The sequence below is a fragment of the Mesoplodon densirostris genome, chromosome 8 (assembly GCF_025265405.1).
Source record: "Mesoplodon densirostris isolate mMesDen1 chromosome 8, mMesDen1 primary haplotype, whole genome shotgun sequence".
Classification (NCBI taxonomy): Eukaryota; Metazoa; Chordata; class Mammalia; order Artiodactyla; family Ziphiidae; genus Mesoplodon; species Mesoplodon densirostris.
Window position 1 is genome coordinate 17,139,151 of NC_082668.1, and position 19,845 is coordinate 17,158,995.

A 19,845-nucleotide genomic window follows, 5' to 3' on the forward strand; every position below is an offset into this window, starting at 1 on the left:
AAAATAGAACTGATAAGTCACGGTATGATGAAATTTTTGTAATCGATGCATTTCCTTTGGATCTTTGCAGTGGGAGGAAGTGAGTATCATGGATGAAAAAAATACGCCAATCCGAACCTACCAAGTGTGCAACGTGATGGAGCCCAGCCAGAATAATTGGCTGCGAACTGATTGGATCACCCGAGAAGGGGCTCAGAGGGTGTACATTGAGATCAAGTTCACCCTGAGGGACTGCAACAGTCTTCCGGGTGTCATGGGCACTTGCAAGGAGACGTTTAACCTGTACTACTATGAATCAGACAACGACAAGGAGCGTTTTATCCGAGAGAGCCAGTTTGCCAAAATTGACACCATCGCCGCCGACGAGAGCTTCACCCAAGTGGACATTGGCGACCGAATCATGAAGCTGAACACGGAAATCCGGGATGTAGGGCCATTGAGCAAAAAGGGGTTCTATCTGGCGTTTCAGGATGTAGGGGCCTGCATCGCCTTGGTTTCGGTCCGAGTGTTCTACAAGAAGTGTCCGCTCACCGTTCGCAATCTGGCTCAGTTTCCAGACACCATCACAGGCGCCGATACGTCTTCCCTGGTGGAAGTTCGAGGCTCCTGTGTCAACAACTCAGAAGAGAAGGATGTGCCAAAAATGTACTGCGGGGCAGATGGTGAATGGCTGGTACCCATTGGCAACTGCCTATGCCATGCCGGGCATGAAGAGCGGAATGGAGAATGCCAAGGTAAGGAGAGCCATCTTGTACTTTTCATTAGGGCTTAGTGCACATAATTAAATCAGAGATGAGACTAAATGGAGTAAAGCCAGTAATTAGCAGCCCCTGTGGGATGTGGTGGGACAGAGGGGTCTAATGAGTAAGTGCTACAGCTCCAGGTGGCAAAGCTAAGACGATTCTAATACTGACAAAATAAATGATGCTGCTGTAATCAGCAGAAGGCCAAACACATTTGCTAACAGGCACTTAGATCTGAACCGGCTTGATGTGCCCTCTGAAATGTAAATGAACAAGCTGAAGAAAGGCCTTGATTGATCCTTACTTAAAGAGGGCCGACACATTTTCGAGCCATGGTTCTCCTGTCCGTAAACATCTCTCCTCGTATGGATGTGTACATGAATGATTTAAATGTGGAATTAGGATTTGTTGTTCCAGTTTTCTCCTGCTGATTAAAATTGAGCTGTGCGAGGAAAGTCCAGTTTTTCCTGCCTTGTGGACCAGTGTAGACATGGCCCAGCAAAGTGGAGTGACAAGGTTTCAAGTGCCTTATGTTCCACTGAGCGCCCATTGATAGGGTTTCCAAGTGAAATGAATCTTGATGAAAGACCTCTTGATTTCCCTGAGGATGTGATAAAGAGCTAGGAAAAGTCTTCTTATTCGATCTGTGGTCAGAGGCAATAGTAAATTGTAATCCATTTTGATTATTGAGTTTCTGAAGAAATCCAGATTTTTTAAATCATGTTAATTACTGTTTATCATATTACTAAGGTGACTTTTTTTTTTCCTCTCACCTAAAGTTCTGTGTCTGCAATTCCCTCTTCCCTTATTTCGTCTTTCTGGGGAGTTTGCAAACTTGTTTTCTTTATAGCAGCTTTGTGTTTGAGGAAGGGCTGGGAGTAATCCGTATTTATATGGATTGCTCATGTCATGTGTGGATTAAGGCTTAAAAAAAAGCAGTCATTCCAAGATTTGTATTTTTGCTTGGTATTTATTTTCAGTGGTTATTCATAGTCTGCTGCTGCCAGTCTTATTATGGTTACTACTAAAGCGTGTAACTCTTGGTCCCATCTCTGGAACAGATCAGATTAATCTTTTCTCAGGGTGATTGTTGAACTGTAGACTACATTGCCACATGGTTCATCTGATTTGGCAATTAAAGAGCCCGAAATAACTGACTGCCAAACAATTTGTCTGGCATTTCAACCATCTTAATGACAGGGTGGGATTAACTATGGAGCAATCCACTTGACTGATTGGAAATCAACAGTTATAACCTAAAGAAAGTTGCATTTGGGGTAGTTTGGTGTCATAGAGTTATGCATTTCTCCTTTCAGAGTTCGTAAGTGTCATTCTTGATCTGCTATAGTTATTTCTAGGCATAGCTAACAATGACTGTGTTTTAATTGCATTCAAAAGTAAAACAGAATAAAGGCTGGCAAACTTTTCTGTTGACCTAGAGTCAAAAGGTAAACTTGTGAACTTGAAAATCTAAAGGTTGGAATTTCAAGGGTTTTTTTGTTTTGTTTTGTTTTTACAAAGGTTGATTTCTTGCCATTTTGTTAACTCTTGACTTGGCAACTACTAGGTAAGCTGTACCAAATGGAAACCCTGAAGTAGATTCTGGTATTAACATTAGAAAATATGTGAGTGCATTGTTACTGGCACTGAAATTACAATCATCATAGCAGGAAGAGTGAAATGAATAGGGCAGTGACATTGCATCACATTTTAGAGTAAATTATTCTGCCTTTTTGGTTTTTGTAAGACAGGACTTGAACATCTTTACATTTCAAGATTCTTATATATATTTTAAAACACACACACATACATTGTCTTCCATTTCTTGCTCAAATGTTCATGCTTCTGGCATTAGTACATTTCTCTGTATCTAACGTCATTGATTTCCAATTGTCACAGAGCCCAGTAACTCATACATTGCTGCACTGTGAGACTCCTTGACATTTTTACAACCCAAATTAGAAGGAAAAGAGAAAAAGATGGAGGGGGAAGTGAATGTAAAGGCAATTGAATATGGTAGTGGTTGGCTTTATGGAAATAACCTTGGGAATCCAGTTCCTCATCATGTGGTCCATGGAAAGGGTGAGGCTTCATGTTTTAGGTCCAGTCCATTTCTGAGCAAACTGTTCCTAACACAAGGCGAGATATTTAATGGAAGGGGAAGGTTGGTTAAGCTATTTTTGAGAATCTTTGTTCTCTGCACTCTTGCTACCCAGGTGTTTTCTTTGTTACTTGTAAAATGATTAAATCTTTCAAGAAGACACTTTTTGCACAAAACCTTGCACTTTGCTTGTATTTAAGACTACCAGGTAAGAATCTCTGATGAATTTAGGGAGAAAGAAAAAACTTGAATGACAAGAATTCTAAAATTCCAAATTTGAGTGAGAATTTTTAGGGATAACTCAAGACTAAACATCTTAAGAGTAATGAAAATGGTTTCCTCCATCCGTGCCAACATTACAGGAGTATCAGGATTATCTAGGAAGAGCAGAAAGAACATCGACACAAGTAAATGTGTCTCAGTTTGGTCACTTAGCTGAAAGACCTTGAGCATGTTTCTTAAGCCCTCTGAGCCTTGGTTTGTTCATCTATAAAATGGGTTGATAATAATTGTACTTAGCTTAGAGACTTGCTGTGAGGACATAGTGATATAAAATTAGTAAAAATCACCTTTTAGATCATAAAGCATTAATCTGATGTTAATGCTGTTTCCTTTATCACTCAGCTCTTACCAAGGTCATAACTGTTGAATTTTAAGGGTGTCAAGTTAAAATGGTAAAAGGGAAGTCCATCTTACAACCGCTCTTAGAAGTCAAGGACAAAGATAGGAAGCATTGCCTTTGCCCTAACAAAGAATAACATTCATTTGAAAATGATATTTGGAGAGTGTCATTTTTTTTTCCTCCCCTACAGGAAAGAGAACTTTCTTCTGAGTGAAAGAAAAGTGATCTGGAAGTGGGATAAGAAAGACCAGGGCGTAAAGGGAGCTTAAGAAAGGATATAAAGGAGAATGGGCAAGTCTTCAGAACTCTGGCAGCAGGTTCCTCCCCAATTGTCTTTTCAATGAGTCTGCTGTGGCAGGACAAATAGAGGAACAGGTGAAAGGTCACCTACTTCCTCATCCATCTTCCTTGGGGTCTGGGAGGTCAGAGTGAAGATTGATTAAGATCTTAAATGTTTGACAAAAGATCCTTGGGGAAAAATGGCCAGGGCGGGTGGGGGCCTGGGGTGTGCTGTTGTTTGAATATAACCCTGGTCATCAGCCGGAGTCCTCAAGGGACCTTGGGGACAGGACTACACTTCCTCTTGGAGTTCTTACCTCCAAGCAGTACATGCAAATGCAGACGTAGGTGAGTAGCCGCGTCCAAAGTGTCAAGAGCGGCCGGGTGAGGGCGGGCATGCCCTCTGCAGCAGCTGCAAGTTCATGCTGCTCTTGAATACCATTTTCTGGAATGATCTGGCTCAGTCTCAGCAGGACAAAAAAGAGTGTAAGCCACTCATTTGTCTTCTCCAGGAGAATGTCTGGCTGGTGTTAGCAGTAGTTTGATTGGGTGCAGCGGATAAGTAACTGTGCTGGTTAGTAGGAAAAAGGAAACAAAATCCTCCTCAGACATGTCCCCCCTCCCCCTACACATAACCCCTCCAGGAGGGAATGTTCCAGATGTTTTACAGGGCTTTTTATTACCTCAGAAATATTAAGCAGGAGGAAGAGGAAAAGATTCTTTATTAACTTATTTTTTGCTTAATTAAAGAGCTGAACAGTGAAAAGGAAGTCACAGATTTACTCTTTGTGAAAGATTAATAAGCAATATTTTTAGAGAGCATGTATAAAAATAATACTAATGAAACGAAAACATTCTTATGGAGTCACTTAAGGCCAAATAATAGCAAATAATAGCTGTGACAAAATTAAGCTAGGTAGGAATTAAACCTTACATAAATACATAATTTTGCTGTAAATTGTTTGGGGTCCTATATATCTAGGACCTATATTATCTATCATTACATATATGATGCCTTCATATCAGCAAAAGGTATCTTATTAAAAGCTCTTTTGAGAAAGAACGATATAGAAATGCTTTGATGGCTGTAAAATAGAAATATTTCATATCTGTGCTCTGAAAAGAGGGAGAGGGCTGTGATTAAACAAAAATTATGACTTTGTTTTCCTAATATATTATAGAAGGACCATAGGAGAACACAGTACTGGAAAGAAAGCATTTAAAATATAGTTCAGAGAGATACTGTTATATCCTTTCCACTTCTGAAATTTTTCTTCTACCTTTGAATCATGTCTTTAAGAATCAATTGCTTAAGTCACATGGCTGCTTTTATCTCTGGCTTTGAAGCATGGCTGTGATCATTGAAAGACATGATCTTTACCTCTGAGAAGAGCAGGGTTTAATTATTGTCCTTTCTCCGTTATCCTTTTTATTTTCCCTTCTACGTGTGACCGGGCTTCTTTTGTGAGTGTGAATCAGGCAATGGTCTCTATTTTGGATTCACCAAAGCACCATGTAGGAATTATCTCAGGGATTTTTGAATCCGATATTTAAGATTTGATGATTTATTTTAATCTGACTGAACTTCCTTGTACTTTCCAAAAATGAATTAAGACATAATTATTCTGTTAAGACTTGAGTCTTTAGGAGAAAGACAGATTAAATGGCTTTTCAGTTACTACAGCGCGAAACAGAGGTGGTCATGATACATGTTTGACTTTCACATCATTGAATTTTAATACTTAGGTTTTTGGGGGGCAATTTTTTTTTACATTTAATTAATGAATTTAACATTACCAAAGAACTGTATGCTTCAAACTCTTACTCCAACTTATTTCTGAGTTACCAGTCTTTATGATTTGGCAGATAATGCAAATATATCTATATTCATGTATTTTAAAAAATTATAGAAATGGAATCATCTTCTTGTCATCTTGTTTTTAAGATGCTTGACTGTTTGTCATGGATATCATTCCATATTAGAGAATATAACTTTTTTTCATCCTTCATAATTGATAATTAATATTCTGTAGTATGAATATATCATACTTTAACTTTTTCCCTTGTTGGTTGATAGTTAGGGTGTCTTAGTTTTTACTGGTAATATTTTTAAACGAACACTTTAATTTGTAAATCATACATGTACACTTAAAAAAATTGGATTAACTTTGCTTTGTTATTTTTCTGGCTTTATCTTGGACAAGTGAATTTAGTAAAACTTCTTGACTATGAGCATGTATGTGGAGGAGGTCAGTCTAGGATAACCAGACAAGTAAGACCACTGACAATTAAGGAACATAGTGGAGTCTCATTAAATGTTCATTGAATGAATGAATAAATAAATGCATAAGGTATTGTGGCCTGTTTCATATTAAACATTTATTTGGTGGAGTAATGTTTCATGGAGTCAACATGATATATCAGAATCTTTGCATGTGAGTAACATATTAATGAGGTCCTTTTTTGTAATTCCTACTTCAGTTGGGTCTTAACTATTTTCATCATGTTTATGAACCATCTCTATGATCTGAATGTTCAAAAATCTCTGCAGCCCATGAGTTAACATAGTTATTAGTACAAAATGGCTAAGACCTGCCCTTGAAGTTTGAGACTTGAGTTTAGTTTCTAGGTGTGCTGCTTAACCAGGTGTGCAATCATGGTCACTAACTTAACCTCCCTAACCTCAAGTTTACATCTGCAAATTGCTGACAATGGTATGTTATTATGTATGACACATACATATCAGCATGCATGTACAAAGGGTTTAGCACAGTGCCTAGAATGATTAAGCACTAATGAAGTGGAAAATATTATGGTTAATTTTATTGTTGTTCGATAGAAATATGGTGACAGTATGGCCTATTAGGTCATTGTCTGTCCAACAATGGAAACCGGTTTAAGGTTTGAAGTAGATTTTTTGGTGGGGGGTGGGGGGGGAGGTGAGGGCAGTGGTGACATATGCAAGGGTAGGGGATGGTATGAAATGGCTGTTCTTATCTGCATTGATCAAATCCTCTGTTCTCCAGCCTACTGCAGTGATTCTCAAAGTGTGTTCCAGCTGGGTTCCCCAAGACCCTTTCATGTGGTCTGCAAGGTCAAAACTTTAATACTAATATGTCATTCGCCTTTTCCCTCCCCTTTTCTCATGAATGGAGTTTTCCAGAGGCTGATACGTGATAGCTCATCTCATCAAATTGAATAGAGAAGCAAGTATGAGAATCCAGCTGTCCCCTGTTAAGCCAGGCATTAACGATGTCACTCTTCTCACTAATTTTGTTTTAGAAAATATAGTAATTTTTTTCATTAAAACATATTAATTGTGTTAACATGTAATGGGCTTATTATCGATACTTTTAGATAAGTTCCTCTCAGTTTCAGTTTCTAATGGTAAATATTGGTAGCTTTAACCCACATAAACAAAAGCACTTTGGCATCCCCAGCTTTTTAAAGAGTGTGTAAAAGGGTCATGAGACCAAAAAGTTTGAGAAACACTGCACTGGTCCATCAGCTTTTTTGTTTTTCTGGCAGGTACAGAGAGTGCACTTCTGTCTTCTGTAGACACTTTAAAATTAAAGTAAAATAAGAAAGCTCTGGAAACTTTCAGAATCTGGGAGATTTAGGTAGCTTAGAAAAATGGCATTTATTCAACCCTTTAGATGTTTCTATAAAATTAGGCAGCAATTTGTAGCGCTTAGCTTTTTAAAAATGGTTTATCTGTGTCCAATAACATGCCTCAGTGCTCTCTTAAGTTTTACTGTGCTTGTGAGAAGGAATGATTAAAGAAGGCCTCAGCTGGCCCCTGGACCCTGAGAGACTGTATCTTTTTCACTTAGGGCCTAAAACCTTTCTCACTGTGTCCGCTTCCAGCTGGTACCTCTGAGCTGTTTTGGGAGGAGGAGAGCAGGTGAGGTCACTGGGTCCCATGATCTGGAGGGTAATTAATAGTCCCATGACTAAATGGACATTTTATGAATATTCAGAGTCTATTTGGGCTTCTGGGGAAACAATCGGGTTGGTACCGCTGACAACTCCCTTTGGAGACACGGAGCGTTTTCTGCGTGAATGCGGGTCGTCAGCTGTCCGCCTAGGGTTGCTTTTGCAGGCAGCAGATTCCTCATTTGCATATTCTGTATGCGCCCTCATGCAAAACAGCACACCCATTTCCCCCTTTCACAAAGGCTAGAGGGCTTCCTTTGGAAACTCCAGCCAAAATCTCCTTCTGTTTATGCAGAACCCAATGATTTAGACACCATGCAAATTAATTCGGTTTTGATTTGAATGCTTCCAGAGATTGGGGGTGTAGGCGGAGAGTGGGGTATTTGCACAGGGCCCTTTTTGTACACAACTCCGCACCCTCCCCGCTCCCCCCCGACCCAGTGTGGCTGGTTGTCACTCCCCGGGCCCCTTGCCCCATGCAAAACAACCCACGGTCCCGCTGCTCATTTTATTGTGACCTTTGGAAAGGAACCTTGTCTTGGTGAATCCCTTGGCTTGCCTGTTTAGTGACAGTTTCAGCTGGAATCTTGCTGTTCTTTCTGAGGAGGGAGGAGATGGCACTATTCAGATTATGCTAGGAATGTTTAGAAGTGGCCCAACAAAGGGCTTAAAAAATTGTCAAGTAAAAGATAAAATTCTTGGAGAAAGATTTGTTAAGATCTCAGGCAATTCCAAAAAGAGGCTTTAGGTCACTGGTGGGCTGGAACCTATTCACTCATTCAACAAATAGATACTGAAAGCGTATAATGTACAAATCTCCATGGGTATTTTCATTGTGTTAGTGTCCTTCAATCTATGAATGAACACAACCGTCTTCATATCTAGATTCATGATTAAAATCTCTTATTTTCACTTACGTCCGAGATAAATTTCTTTCAAAGGCATAGTGACTATAATTCTGTTCCTATTCTATATGTATATTCGCTTTGGGTTGAATGTTGCCTTTTGAATTCCTGTCTTCCCACCCCACCCAGTGTCTCCAAATTTACTTAACCTTTGCTTTATTCCTTTAGAATGGTAATGCGAGCACACTTATAGTTAACCCAACAAACTTCACTTTCTGCTTGAAAACAGCACTGTCTTCAGAAGGCCGTGATCATATGTATTCTATAAACTAGAAGAAGAGGATTGGGCATGAAATGTTTTTGAAGTTCAATTAGTTTTGAGTTCGAACTGATTCACAGGGCAGAATAGCCAGACTTTGCAGTGTAATTAGGTGGAAGGGCTGGGTCAGCTAAAACAACATCTAAATGTAGAAGAGCTTTGCTTCAGCTCCACATGGCCTGACAAAATTTGATGATGCTGTTCAAAGTCCATTTGGGATGGATTATTAGGATTAAAGAACAGCAGAAGGCTCTGTACTTGGTATATTCTCTCGTGTCATTAGTGGATGAGAAAATTCAGCTGCTTATCTGGCTCTTGTTTCGAAGAATGGATTTAAACAGACCCACACTTCTCAAAGGTGATCTTACTAACCTCTTCTTAATAAGTTACAGATCTCCAGTTGCTCAAAATCCTGAAAATACCATTTGAAGTAAGTTGATTGATAATTATCATTTCCCCTACGTGTACAGATATTTTCCACAGCAGTACAAAGCTATGGTACAGTTTCTTAATTACCCAGATAATCCTGTTTGCTTGTATTTTTAAACTATGAAGTGCTGGGTAATTATTCAATTCTTAATAGAAGGCAAATGGCAATGTAAACAATAATTAGGATGTTAGACAGACTAATGCGCTTCAGAGCAAATTGGATTTTTTTCATACTGTTCAGCATGAAGTCCCATAAAGCTAACAATTTAGAAGCAAGGCAAAAAAGGTTCCATTTGGTTCATATTTTATGGCGTTATCTCTTCATGGCTTGTTTCTGTGAATAGCAGTCTGCCCCAATGAAGCTGGCTGCGCCCAAGCCAACTGTTTCCTCCGTAACAATCGCTTCCCTGCTGTTTGACATTTGGTGAGGTTCTCCCAGTCCTCCAGATCGGTCCTTTGTCAGCTGCAGATCCGAGGGGTCAGAGGTTAACAGAATACTGATTTCCTCTCATAATACCATGGCAGGTAAATATGGGCCAAACTCATGATTAGTTAAGATGCAGCTAAGTCAGGAGTGCTTTTCTCATGGGCTTTTGTCCTTAAGAACTTCCCTGATTTGAGATGCTGAGTTTCCCAGCTCTTGCCTTCCACAGCGGCTTCTTCATTACCAGAGCTGCTGTCTCTTTTGTATAGCTTTTTCCGTTAATAACCATTCACAGCTAACAATATATCCCCAGAAATACATGACCTGAAAACTGAGCATATCATCACATTTGATGAATTAATTTTACCAACTTAACAATACTTTGCAATCTTTACACATTTAATTATGTCTTGTAGTCTTATCTGTACTGTGTGTTTCATGGATGAAATAATAAACTGATAACAAAGGCGGTAGACAAAGATCCTTTAATAGTGGTGCTCTTACCCACCCTCCATTTTTTTTTTTCAGTCCAGGCTTCATGGTGTGTTGCCAATTAGAGGTATAATTAAGCAAACAATTTTATTCCCATTTTCACCATTTATGGAGATGTCCAAGCATTCATCAACATGTTATTAATATTTTACATTTAATTTAATGTAAATTTAAATTTACATTAATTTAATTAATATCAGTTTAATTATATCAGTGTTAATTTTTCTCCTAAGGATTAATGTAAGCTACTCAATAGGTTATATCTTAATTGTTCATGTTGGACACACAGGCTGTAGAAGTTTAAAGTATCTTTCAAACTTTCTGTTACTATCAATGAATTGATGCAAAGGCCACCTTTGTGTATATCCCTATCCCATTTCTATTTGGCCAACCTCCTTCACATTGCACTGTGACCTTGATGCTTAGATTCATTTGTTTTCAGTATTAAGTGTTTGAAAAAGACATCTCCACTTTGAAAAACAGTTTCCTTTTGAAGTGTCCAGCTTGGCACTGACTGAAGCAGCCCCCAGGCCAATTAGCATGTTAAAAGAATGGGTCAATACCTTTCTGCTTCCTCCACCCTCCTGCTCTCTTCTGAGGGGGAAGAGTTTTGAAGAACCCTAGGAGGCTCTTGACAGATGTGCCAGGAGACTTCAAGAGGATTGTCGATTGCCCTGAGTAGGGAACATTGACGGTTTGATCTAGTGCCCAGACAACTTCTCTGCTGGCCATTTGAAAATGGATGCAAGAGGCATTGACAGCTTCAGGAAAGCTCTAGCAGTTCATGTAATTATGGAGAGGATTAGAAGAAAAGTGTTGGGAGAAATAAGAGATCAATACAGGGGCACTAGTTGACTTGAACTCACCTTTAGCTGTTAAATACTACATTTTGTAACATTTAGCCTATGCACATGGAAGACTATTTTATAGGTTGGCTTTTTAAGGGTTGTGTAAAGCCATGCATTAGAAAAAAACCATAAGCAGCCACTGATTTTTGAGAGCGGACTTGTAGGTAATTAACACTGTAACACTTCTAGTACTTAAGATGCAAAGGTGCTAATTAACAAATGGGAGAAATTGAGATTTCATTACTCTGGTCTCTAACTAGGTGCCAGCAAAGATGTGCAGCTGAAAGTAATATTTTGAACATTCATGTTTCTCTTAAAGTGTTTGCTTTAGGAACTGCCTCTGTTTATCCTAGAGTTTTCAATTAGCACTAATGCAGGGCTACAGTAAAACAATATAAAAGTGCAGGTAATTTTGCACCAAGGAACTCCTGTTGATGGAAAAATGAGAACTTGTCTTTGCATGACTAAAAAGAAAAGCTTTTAAAAAGTTTGAAACTCCCCACCTGAGGGGCCCAAATGGTCTTGCTTTAGGAAGTTATCCTCCACAGGACAAAAAATGGCTACTGTACTGAGCTAAACAAAGCCCAGTACATACTTTTTTCTAAACTTCAGGAAGGATTCTGGGATCCTCATTTACAAAATGTTGTGGCTATAACTATTTCAGTAATTTTTAAATGGGTACTTGATATGGCAAGAATTTTGCACTACGATTTCAGCAATTGTACTGAACCATTATCAGATCTTTCCTTTTCTTCTAGAGAAACAAAGTCATTTACTGAAGAGAAGTAATGTCTGACCTTATAAAAATCACAACTATTATTGCAACTTTAAAAAATAGATATACTAAAAATAACCCCTACCCCCCTCAAAAGGATCATTGAATATTACTACAGATAATGATTGAAAAAACCTATTGAGTTTTCCCAGTATTTCCCATTATATTTTCTAGCTGGTTATCACTGATCTACAGGAAAGCTATTGATTTTTCTATGTTTATCTTGTATCCAATCTTTTTCTTGAACTGCCTTGTGAATACTAATAGGTTTTCAGTTAATGCTCTAGGTTTTCTAGAGAACTAAGAGTTTTAGGTGCAAGCAATCATATATTTTTCCTTTTAAGAAAAAAAATTAAACCTCTTATTTATGATTTCTATCTTACAAAATTGGCCAGAATTTTCAGGCCAGAGAAGAATAATAGTGTAGTTTGTAAGCATCTTTATTTTATGCCCAATTTTAGAGGGCATAATTTAAGTATGCTATGAGATATATTGTCTTCATATCATATTTCCAATTTTTAAACATTTCTAAGGAAGAAGGGCTTTTGAATTTTGCAATGACTTCAAGTATCTCTTTTAGCTATGTGACCTTTCTGACTTGCTGTGTTTATGGGACTGAATATATTAGTAGATTTTCCTGAAAATAATCCGTAAACTCTCTTTGCATTTGTGGGAAAAAAATCCTATTAAGTGGCAGTAAATTTTGATAAATAGTTCCTTAAATTCTATTTGTTAATCGAAAATGGTGATGAAGAGCCAGGATTTTGGAATAAGAATTTAATTTTAATCTCAGCTTTATTTACAATGTGACAATGGGCTCTAGGTACTCAACTTTAGCGCTTTTGTTTTCTCCTCTGTAACAGGAGAATAATGATACCTACCCCATGGGTAGCCTTAGGATTAAATAAGGCAATGTATGTAAGCCTTACTAGGAAGTGACATCTATTCAGTGCTCAGTAAAATGTAGAAATTTGTATTATTTTTATTTTGAATTTTTAATAAATAACCAATTGATATTAACCTATATATTCCCCTTTTCTCTTTCTCTCTAACTGTATCTCTTTCTCCCCTCCTATTCTTATCAGGTTTTAGGATTATAATTGAGTCATAAAGTTAATCACGATAGTTTTCCATTTTTTAATTAACATTGGGAAAGTTAGTGTGCAGGGGATCTAGCTTTACTCTCCAAGTTTGAAAGATTTCGCCATTAAAACTGGCTCTAAACTGTGCACTTAGGATATGGGCACTTTTCTGTATATTTGCTAGACTTCAATAAAAAAATGCAACAACCCCAACCAGGAAACTGGCTCTGGAACCTCATTCATTTGCTTTTCTAGTCACATAAGTGACTCTTCCATTCCATAGTTAGATGTGCTCTCTGACTCTGATCTGGGCTATTCCCAGCCTCTGTTGACTTCAGGGCGGAAAGCACAGATGCCACATTGCTCTCCTTTGTAATTACATCACTGAGATTTCTCATTACTTGTGTAGATCTTAAACATATAAGTTAAAGGCAATAGGATCGTTCAACCTGGAGTTAATGCATAGGTATGGTTGAGCTAGTCATAAATCAGGATCCTGGCTGTTAATGAGGATCTAGTTGAGACGATATTTAATATCTCATTAGGAAAAGCTGCATTTCACTGCAGAGTGAATGTGGATGCAGCTCCTCTGAGCTCTTTGCTCTTTTTTTTTTTTTTTTTAATTGAGAGAGAAAGAACTTGAAGTGACAGATTCCCTGTTCTAGAAACATCTGGTGTTCCTTAGAGCTGCAACTTTGACATCATAATCTGTCAATATTTTATATTGGTTTTGAGAATTGGTAAGCTTCATTTTTTTCATTTCAAATGATTCTGTGGGCCTCATGCAAGCTACACGAGGACCAGAGGACAGATATCGCCTCAGTATAAGGAAAGACCCATCTAATATTTTGAACTAGACAAGAGTGGAATGTGATGCCTTTTGAGAGGATGAGCTCCCCTTTGGAGCTGGTGTTCACACTGGCTGGATGACCCCAGGGCATCTAACTGTATCCCTCCAGTAAGAAAATGGAGACCCTGTGTTCCTTAAAAGGTGCACCATTGTCATTTTTGGCAGGATGATTCTTCCCTGAGTGTAATATTTACCAAGCACTGCGGGTCCATCCTGTGCATGGTGGGTATGCACTTTGCAAGGCATTTGGTGTCCTGAGTAGTCCTTGTGCAGTAAATGCCTACGTCATCCTGCAGTCAATGTGACAGGCCAAAACCTCCCCTCACGTGTCCAGCTGCCTCAGGTATGTTTACTAATCTCAATTGCAAGCTTCTAAACTAGACAAACTATAAGATAACTTACAACTGTTAAGATTCTAAGATAGTAGGGCATTTGGTCCCCTGTTACAAATGTTTCATATTTCCTATAGGATAGGTAATCCAGGTCTAGGATCTTTTTTTTTTTTAATATTTATTTATTTGGCTATGCCGGGTCTTAGTTGTAGCACGTGGGATCTTCGTTGCGGCATGTAGGATCTAGTTCCCCAACCAGGGATTGAACCACAGCCCCCTGCATTGGGAGCACGGCGTCTTAGCCACTTGACCACCAGGGAAGTCCCAGGTCTAGGATCTTGTAGCATAGAAAAGATGGAGAAGCTTTTCAAACACTCCCGGCTATCAACCTCTCTGTTTTTATTTTCCTTAAATCTAAGCGTACACCATAGCATCATCATCTGTTTCCCCAATAGGCACCAATTAAAGGAGAGGGGGAATGTCTTCTGGAAGAAATTGCTCACATGTTATAAAAGCATCTGTAATGATGACCAACAACCAGGTTCCCTACTGACTTATTTAGTCCTAAAACAGCCTTATAAGGCAGGTAGTGTTATTATCCCCATTTTACAGTTGGGAAGGCTGAGGCATGGAAAGGTGCCCAAGGTTATGCAGACTACTTAAAACGATTTGAAACCAGGTAGGCTGGCTCCAGCCTCCAAGTTGCCAACTCTATACCATACTTTCCCTGGGTAAGAAGTGTTAGAAATCAAGAAATGTCTCACCAACGTAACTAAAAATATGGAAACTGCCTTGTATTCTTACAAGGTAAGAAGAACATTTTAAATGCCTGAGTTATAAACTTATGTAAACAGCACCCTGTATTTACTCCAAGATTTGTAAAACACTCATCTGCCAATGGGTGGCCTTTGTATTCTTTCAAATGGCCTGGCAAAGAGCAAAATGTGACCTTGCAAATATTAAAGCTGAAGACCTTGTCATAGAGTGTGTTACTGAACAAATTATTCTTATTTTGACTCTGAATCACAGCACAGAGGGAGGTTATAAGCATAGATCCGAGTTTACATAAGACAGAACATCATTTCCTCTTAACTGGAGGACAGCTGAACCAAATGAGAACTTTTTTGATTTCTCAAATACTGTACAATAAATCCAGAGCTATTTAGAAGGAAAATCAATCTAAAAAGGAGGATGAACTTTTCATAATCTAAATGTTGAGCTTGTGCTTTTATGCTGGTTCAGGTAGAGTATTTATTTGCAAATGTATGCAGAAAAAGAAATGGCAACAGAATCATTTGTGATGCAATTCATTTCTGCAGTAAAGCAAAAGGAGAAAAAAGGTGAGCTAAACATTGCAAATGGTGGTATATGTGATTCCTTCGGCATCCACACAGCCATTCTACTTTCCCCCCATTGTGTTGCTACCTAGTGGCTTCAGTGGAAATGGTTCACCTTTCAGCACCTAAAACCAGCTACATCCTGAATTGTTCTATTATGGAAGTCTCAAAAATTCTTTTTGTGGGGGGCTAAATCATTTAGAATCAGGTTTTCTCTTGCTTGCATCACAACCCTAATTAATAAAAAAGGTCATTACTTTAACTGAAAACTAGTCTTCTATAGACAAATGTTTCACATAGGAAGCATAATGTGTTTGCCCAAGCTGAGTAGTTACTTTTCCAAAAGATTCCTTTCTAGTCCTATAAATAACAAAAACATATTGGATGACTATTTTGTTCTCCCTCCTCAGCCTGATGGCAGGATGGACTAGTTTGGGTTCTGCTGCTAATGGGAGAGAGAACCCTCTTCCGCACAGTGGCTTTGTGAAGTGAGATATCTCTCTTCTGAGTGTTGAAGAATATTCAAGCCCCAATGACCTTAGAAATCCTTTATTTAGTTCATGCTTCTCATATTACAGATGAGAAAACTGAGGCTCATATTAATAAAGTATGTAATAAATTAATAAAGAGGTACAAACTTCAGTTACAAACTAAATGAGTCACGGGGATGAAATGTACAGCGTGGGGAATATAGTCAGTAATAATGTAATATCTTTGCATGGTGACAGATGGTAAGTAGACATCGTGGTGATCATTTTGTAATGTATAGAAATATTGCTATGCTGTTCACCAGGAACTAACATAGAGATCTAGGTCAGTTATACTTCAAACAAACAACCTTATGGAAAAACAGATTTGTTGTTACCAGGGGTAGGGGGTGGGGAGAGAGGGATTTTACAGATACATACTACTATATATAAAACAGATAAACAACAAGGACCTACTGTATAGCACAGAGAACTATATTCAATATCTAGTAATAACTTATAATGGAAAAGAATCTGAAAAATAATATATATACATATATATAACTGAATCACTTTGCTGTACATTTGAAACTAACACAACCTTGTAAATCAACTATACTTTAAAAAAATTAAACATTCAACTAAAAAAAACTGAAAAAAAAGTAAAAAAGAAAGAAAAAAATAATTAAAAAGATAAAAAGACTGGCTCCTGAAATACGGAATTTCAGAGTCTTGCCTTCTTGACTGTGTCAAAGGGAGGATAATCCCAGAAAAGATGTGGGCAGCCAGGGTGAAGTAGCATCTACATACCTTTGAAGTTGGCCTTGGAGAACTAAGTCCTATATACTCAAGCCTACTCCCCAAATTAGGCTTTTGATATGAGATCAAACTTGGTCCTTGACTGCAATCATTGGGGTTTCAGTAAACTGTTTGCCCCCCACCCCCATAAAAGCTTGAAATCCTCGGATATGCTCTGACTTTTTGTCCGCTTCAATACATTCTGAGGTCTCCATGCCTTTTTGTGCACTATTTCCTTTGCAAAAGAGTTTGCAGTCTAAGGGAGCAGGCAGCCCAGTAAAAATATTTATGATGTGTGATAAGTGAAGTGTGAGGACCTGGAAGAGGGAGATGCTGAGTGCTGCTGGAGGTGAGATGTAAAGGAAGGTTTTTGGAAATTTGGACATAGTATTGGTGCATTGGTCCACTGGTGGACTCAGTGGCCAGCGAGATCTAGGGTGTGTGTGAAAGGGAATGTTTTGAGTAACTTCAGGGTTGTAGGTTTGGTGCAACAATGCTTAGTGATTCTATTCTTAGATTAAGGAAATCCTAGGCGATGAGGTAATTTTTAAGGGAGGGTGGTTTGACCTGGCAGGATAGAGGATTAGTTTAGTTTATACTTGTGATATGTAGAATATAAGAAAGAATGAGGGTAGTGGTCCAGGAAGGGAAGGATGACCATAGTTTTATTTGCTTTTCATTTCTGAATTTGACCTTGTAGAAAAACAAGGATTTCCTTAGTCTAAGACTAGAATCACTATACAATTCATTCCATCACAGGAGATGAAAAATGCCTTTCTCCTTGATCATTAAAACTTAGCCTTTCTGTCAAGGTTTCTGCCTTCATATCTTCGAGTTTGTTTTATTTATTTATTTATGCCTTTGTGGGTTTTTCGTGAAGACAGTGTGGTTTGGTGGCCTAGGGCTTGGGCACAGGGTGGGGTGACTAGGGCTCTTCCAGGAGTGTGGATCTTGTGCAAATCACTTAATCCCTCTAGTTTCTTCTATTCCTCATCTGTGAAATGGGGGTACTGTTACTACTTTTAATTTTGCAGTATAATTAGTCTGATTTGTATACATGCTACATTTTTTAATATATCTATTATGTCTTTGGTTAAAGAAGATACTTTAATATTTCATTTTTAAAATATTTCAGCTGATTAATACTTCATTTGACCAAAACATAGATTTCTCATGTTAATTGTACTCTGGTTTTATTGTGTTTATAGCAGCTAAGTATACCATGGGAAACCCTACTTACTGGAGTATGAAAATATGGTTTTAAGCTATGTTGAAGGGAACTGATGAATCACAAGGTTATTGGGGTGAGAAAAAAATCATGAGACATTCCTGTTTTTTATAGAAAAATGTGGTAATACCATTGGCAAGTAAAAAGACTGGCACAATCATCTATAATGTCACCACATAATGAGAGTCATACTTATTGTTTTGGTTTCTATGCTTCCAAACTTTCTTTGATGCACACATTGCCACACACACTCACTGAGTTATTGATCGTATAGCATGATGATAAAAAGTCTTTCCAGATCAATACATATAACTTGATAACATCATTTTTAAAGGTGACAGAGATTTCTGTTGCTTGGATGTACCTCCGTTTCTTCACCCACCCTCTGTTTTTGGGCTTTTAGGTTGCTTTTAGTGTGGTGCTTTTAATAACATTGCCCTGAATATCCTTACAGGAACATCTTAAAATATAGGCTTAATTATTTTTTAATAATTGTAGGTTTGAAAAATGTGCAGCTTTAGATAGAGGCTTTGATATTTATTGGAAAAGACTCAGTTTTGAGATACATGCTTACTTAAGCTTGAAACAATGAGAAATAGCAAACCTCTAGTGACTTCGTATGACAATTTCCATGCAACACTCATTAATGAAGTGCACTCCAAAGTGGAGGTAGTTTTACTCATTAGCACGTGCACGTTAGAAAACTTCCTTTAAGGTTTTTGCCAACAAACCCTTTCTTTTCATCCTAAAAAAAAGCAATTAACTTTTAAGCTTTATTTTAAACAAATGTAGAATTCATTGGCTATGTGATAGCTATTAACAGGAACCCTTTCATATAAAGGATAGCCTTTACTATAAATGATAACATAGTTTAGTCACCTGATAAACATTATTGCCTCTAAATCTACTGTAAATTTTCCCTCCCACTATCTAAGGAACATCAGTGCTCTTAAAACTCAGAGAATCACTGCCTTTCATAAAGACATTGTTAAAGTGAGCTTGATGAGGCTGGTTGTTTTATATAATCTCTTAGATACTGTTGTCTTATGGTTTTAAAGAATGCCTTCAGGGCTTCACCAACTGGAAAGGAAAATGACTTCCTGGATTATGAGTGGGCTTTAAAATAACTACACACACAGAAACCAGCAATTCAAATTCCTGAAGGGTTGGCTGATTCTTCTTTTTTATGAGTTAAATGCATTGATTGCTGTGTAATCAATTGTTTCTGTGGCCTTAAAATTCATCTTGCTACACTCCAGAGATTTAACACCTTTAAACTGGGTCATCCAAGTGCCTATACTAGCATTCTCTGCACTTATCTCCCAGTACCCACTTACTCACCATGGAATATTAATTATGCAGTTCAGTTTTGCACCTTCCCCTTTTTAAAATGAATTAAACATCTTGCAAGTTATTTCTCCAATTGCATGAATGGAATATAGAAGAACATTGCAGGGCCTCCCTGGTGGCGCAAGTGGTTGAGAGTCCGCCTGCCGATTCAGGGGATACGGGTTCGTGCCCCGGTCTGGGAGGATCCCATATGCCGCGGAGCGGCTGGGCCCGTGAGCCATGGCCGCTGAGCCTGCGCGTCTGGAGCCTGTGCTCCGCAACGGGGGAGGCCACAACAGTGAGAGGCCCGCATACCGCAAAAAAAAAAAAAATAATAATAATAATAATAATAAATAGAAGAACATTGCATCCTTTCTTTCCCACTTCCTAGACTCCTTTTGCCTCCATCTTTCTCAGTGAAGGAATCCTGTACATATTGGCTCTTAGCTGGAAGATCTTGTCATTTGAAAATAGAGTAGCATCTCTAAGGACAGTGAAACCTTGCACGCATGTCCTCATACCTAAACTATTCATTCTTCTTTGGGCAACTCATCTCTTACCAATATGAAAAATAAAACCATGTTATTTTTAAATTTATTTTTCCCTGTT

The 19,845-nt window shown here is 38.2% G+C and overlaps 1 protein-coding gene across 3 annotated transcripts in view; it reads left to right on the plus strand.

The window, feature by feature from the left end:
- EPHA4 (EPH receptor A4) overlaps window positions 1-19,845 on the plus strand; it is a 145,593-nt gene that overhangs the window by 7,485 nt on the left and 118,263 nt on the right. For all 3 annotated transcript variants that reach the window (XM_060107434.1, XM_060107435.1, XM_060107436.1), the window contains exon 3: window positions 71-734. In XM_060107434.1, coding sequence (XP_059963417.1) covers window positions 71-734 — 664 coding nt within the window. The remainder of the gene's footprint in view (window positions 1-70; window positions 735-19,845) is intronic.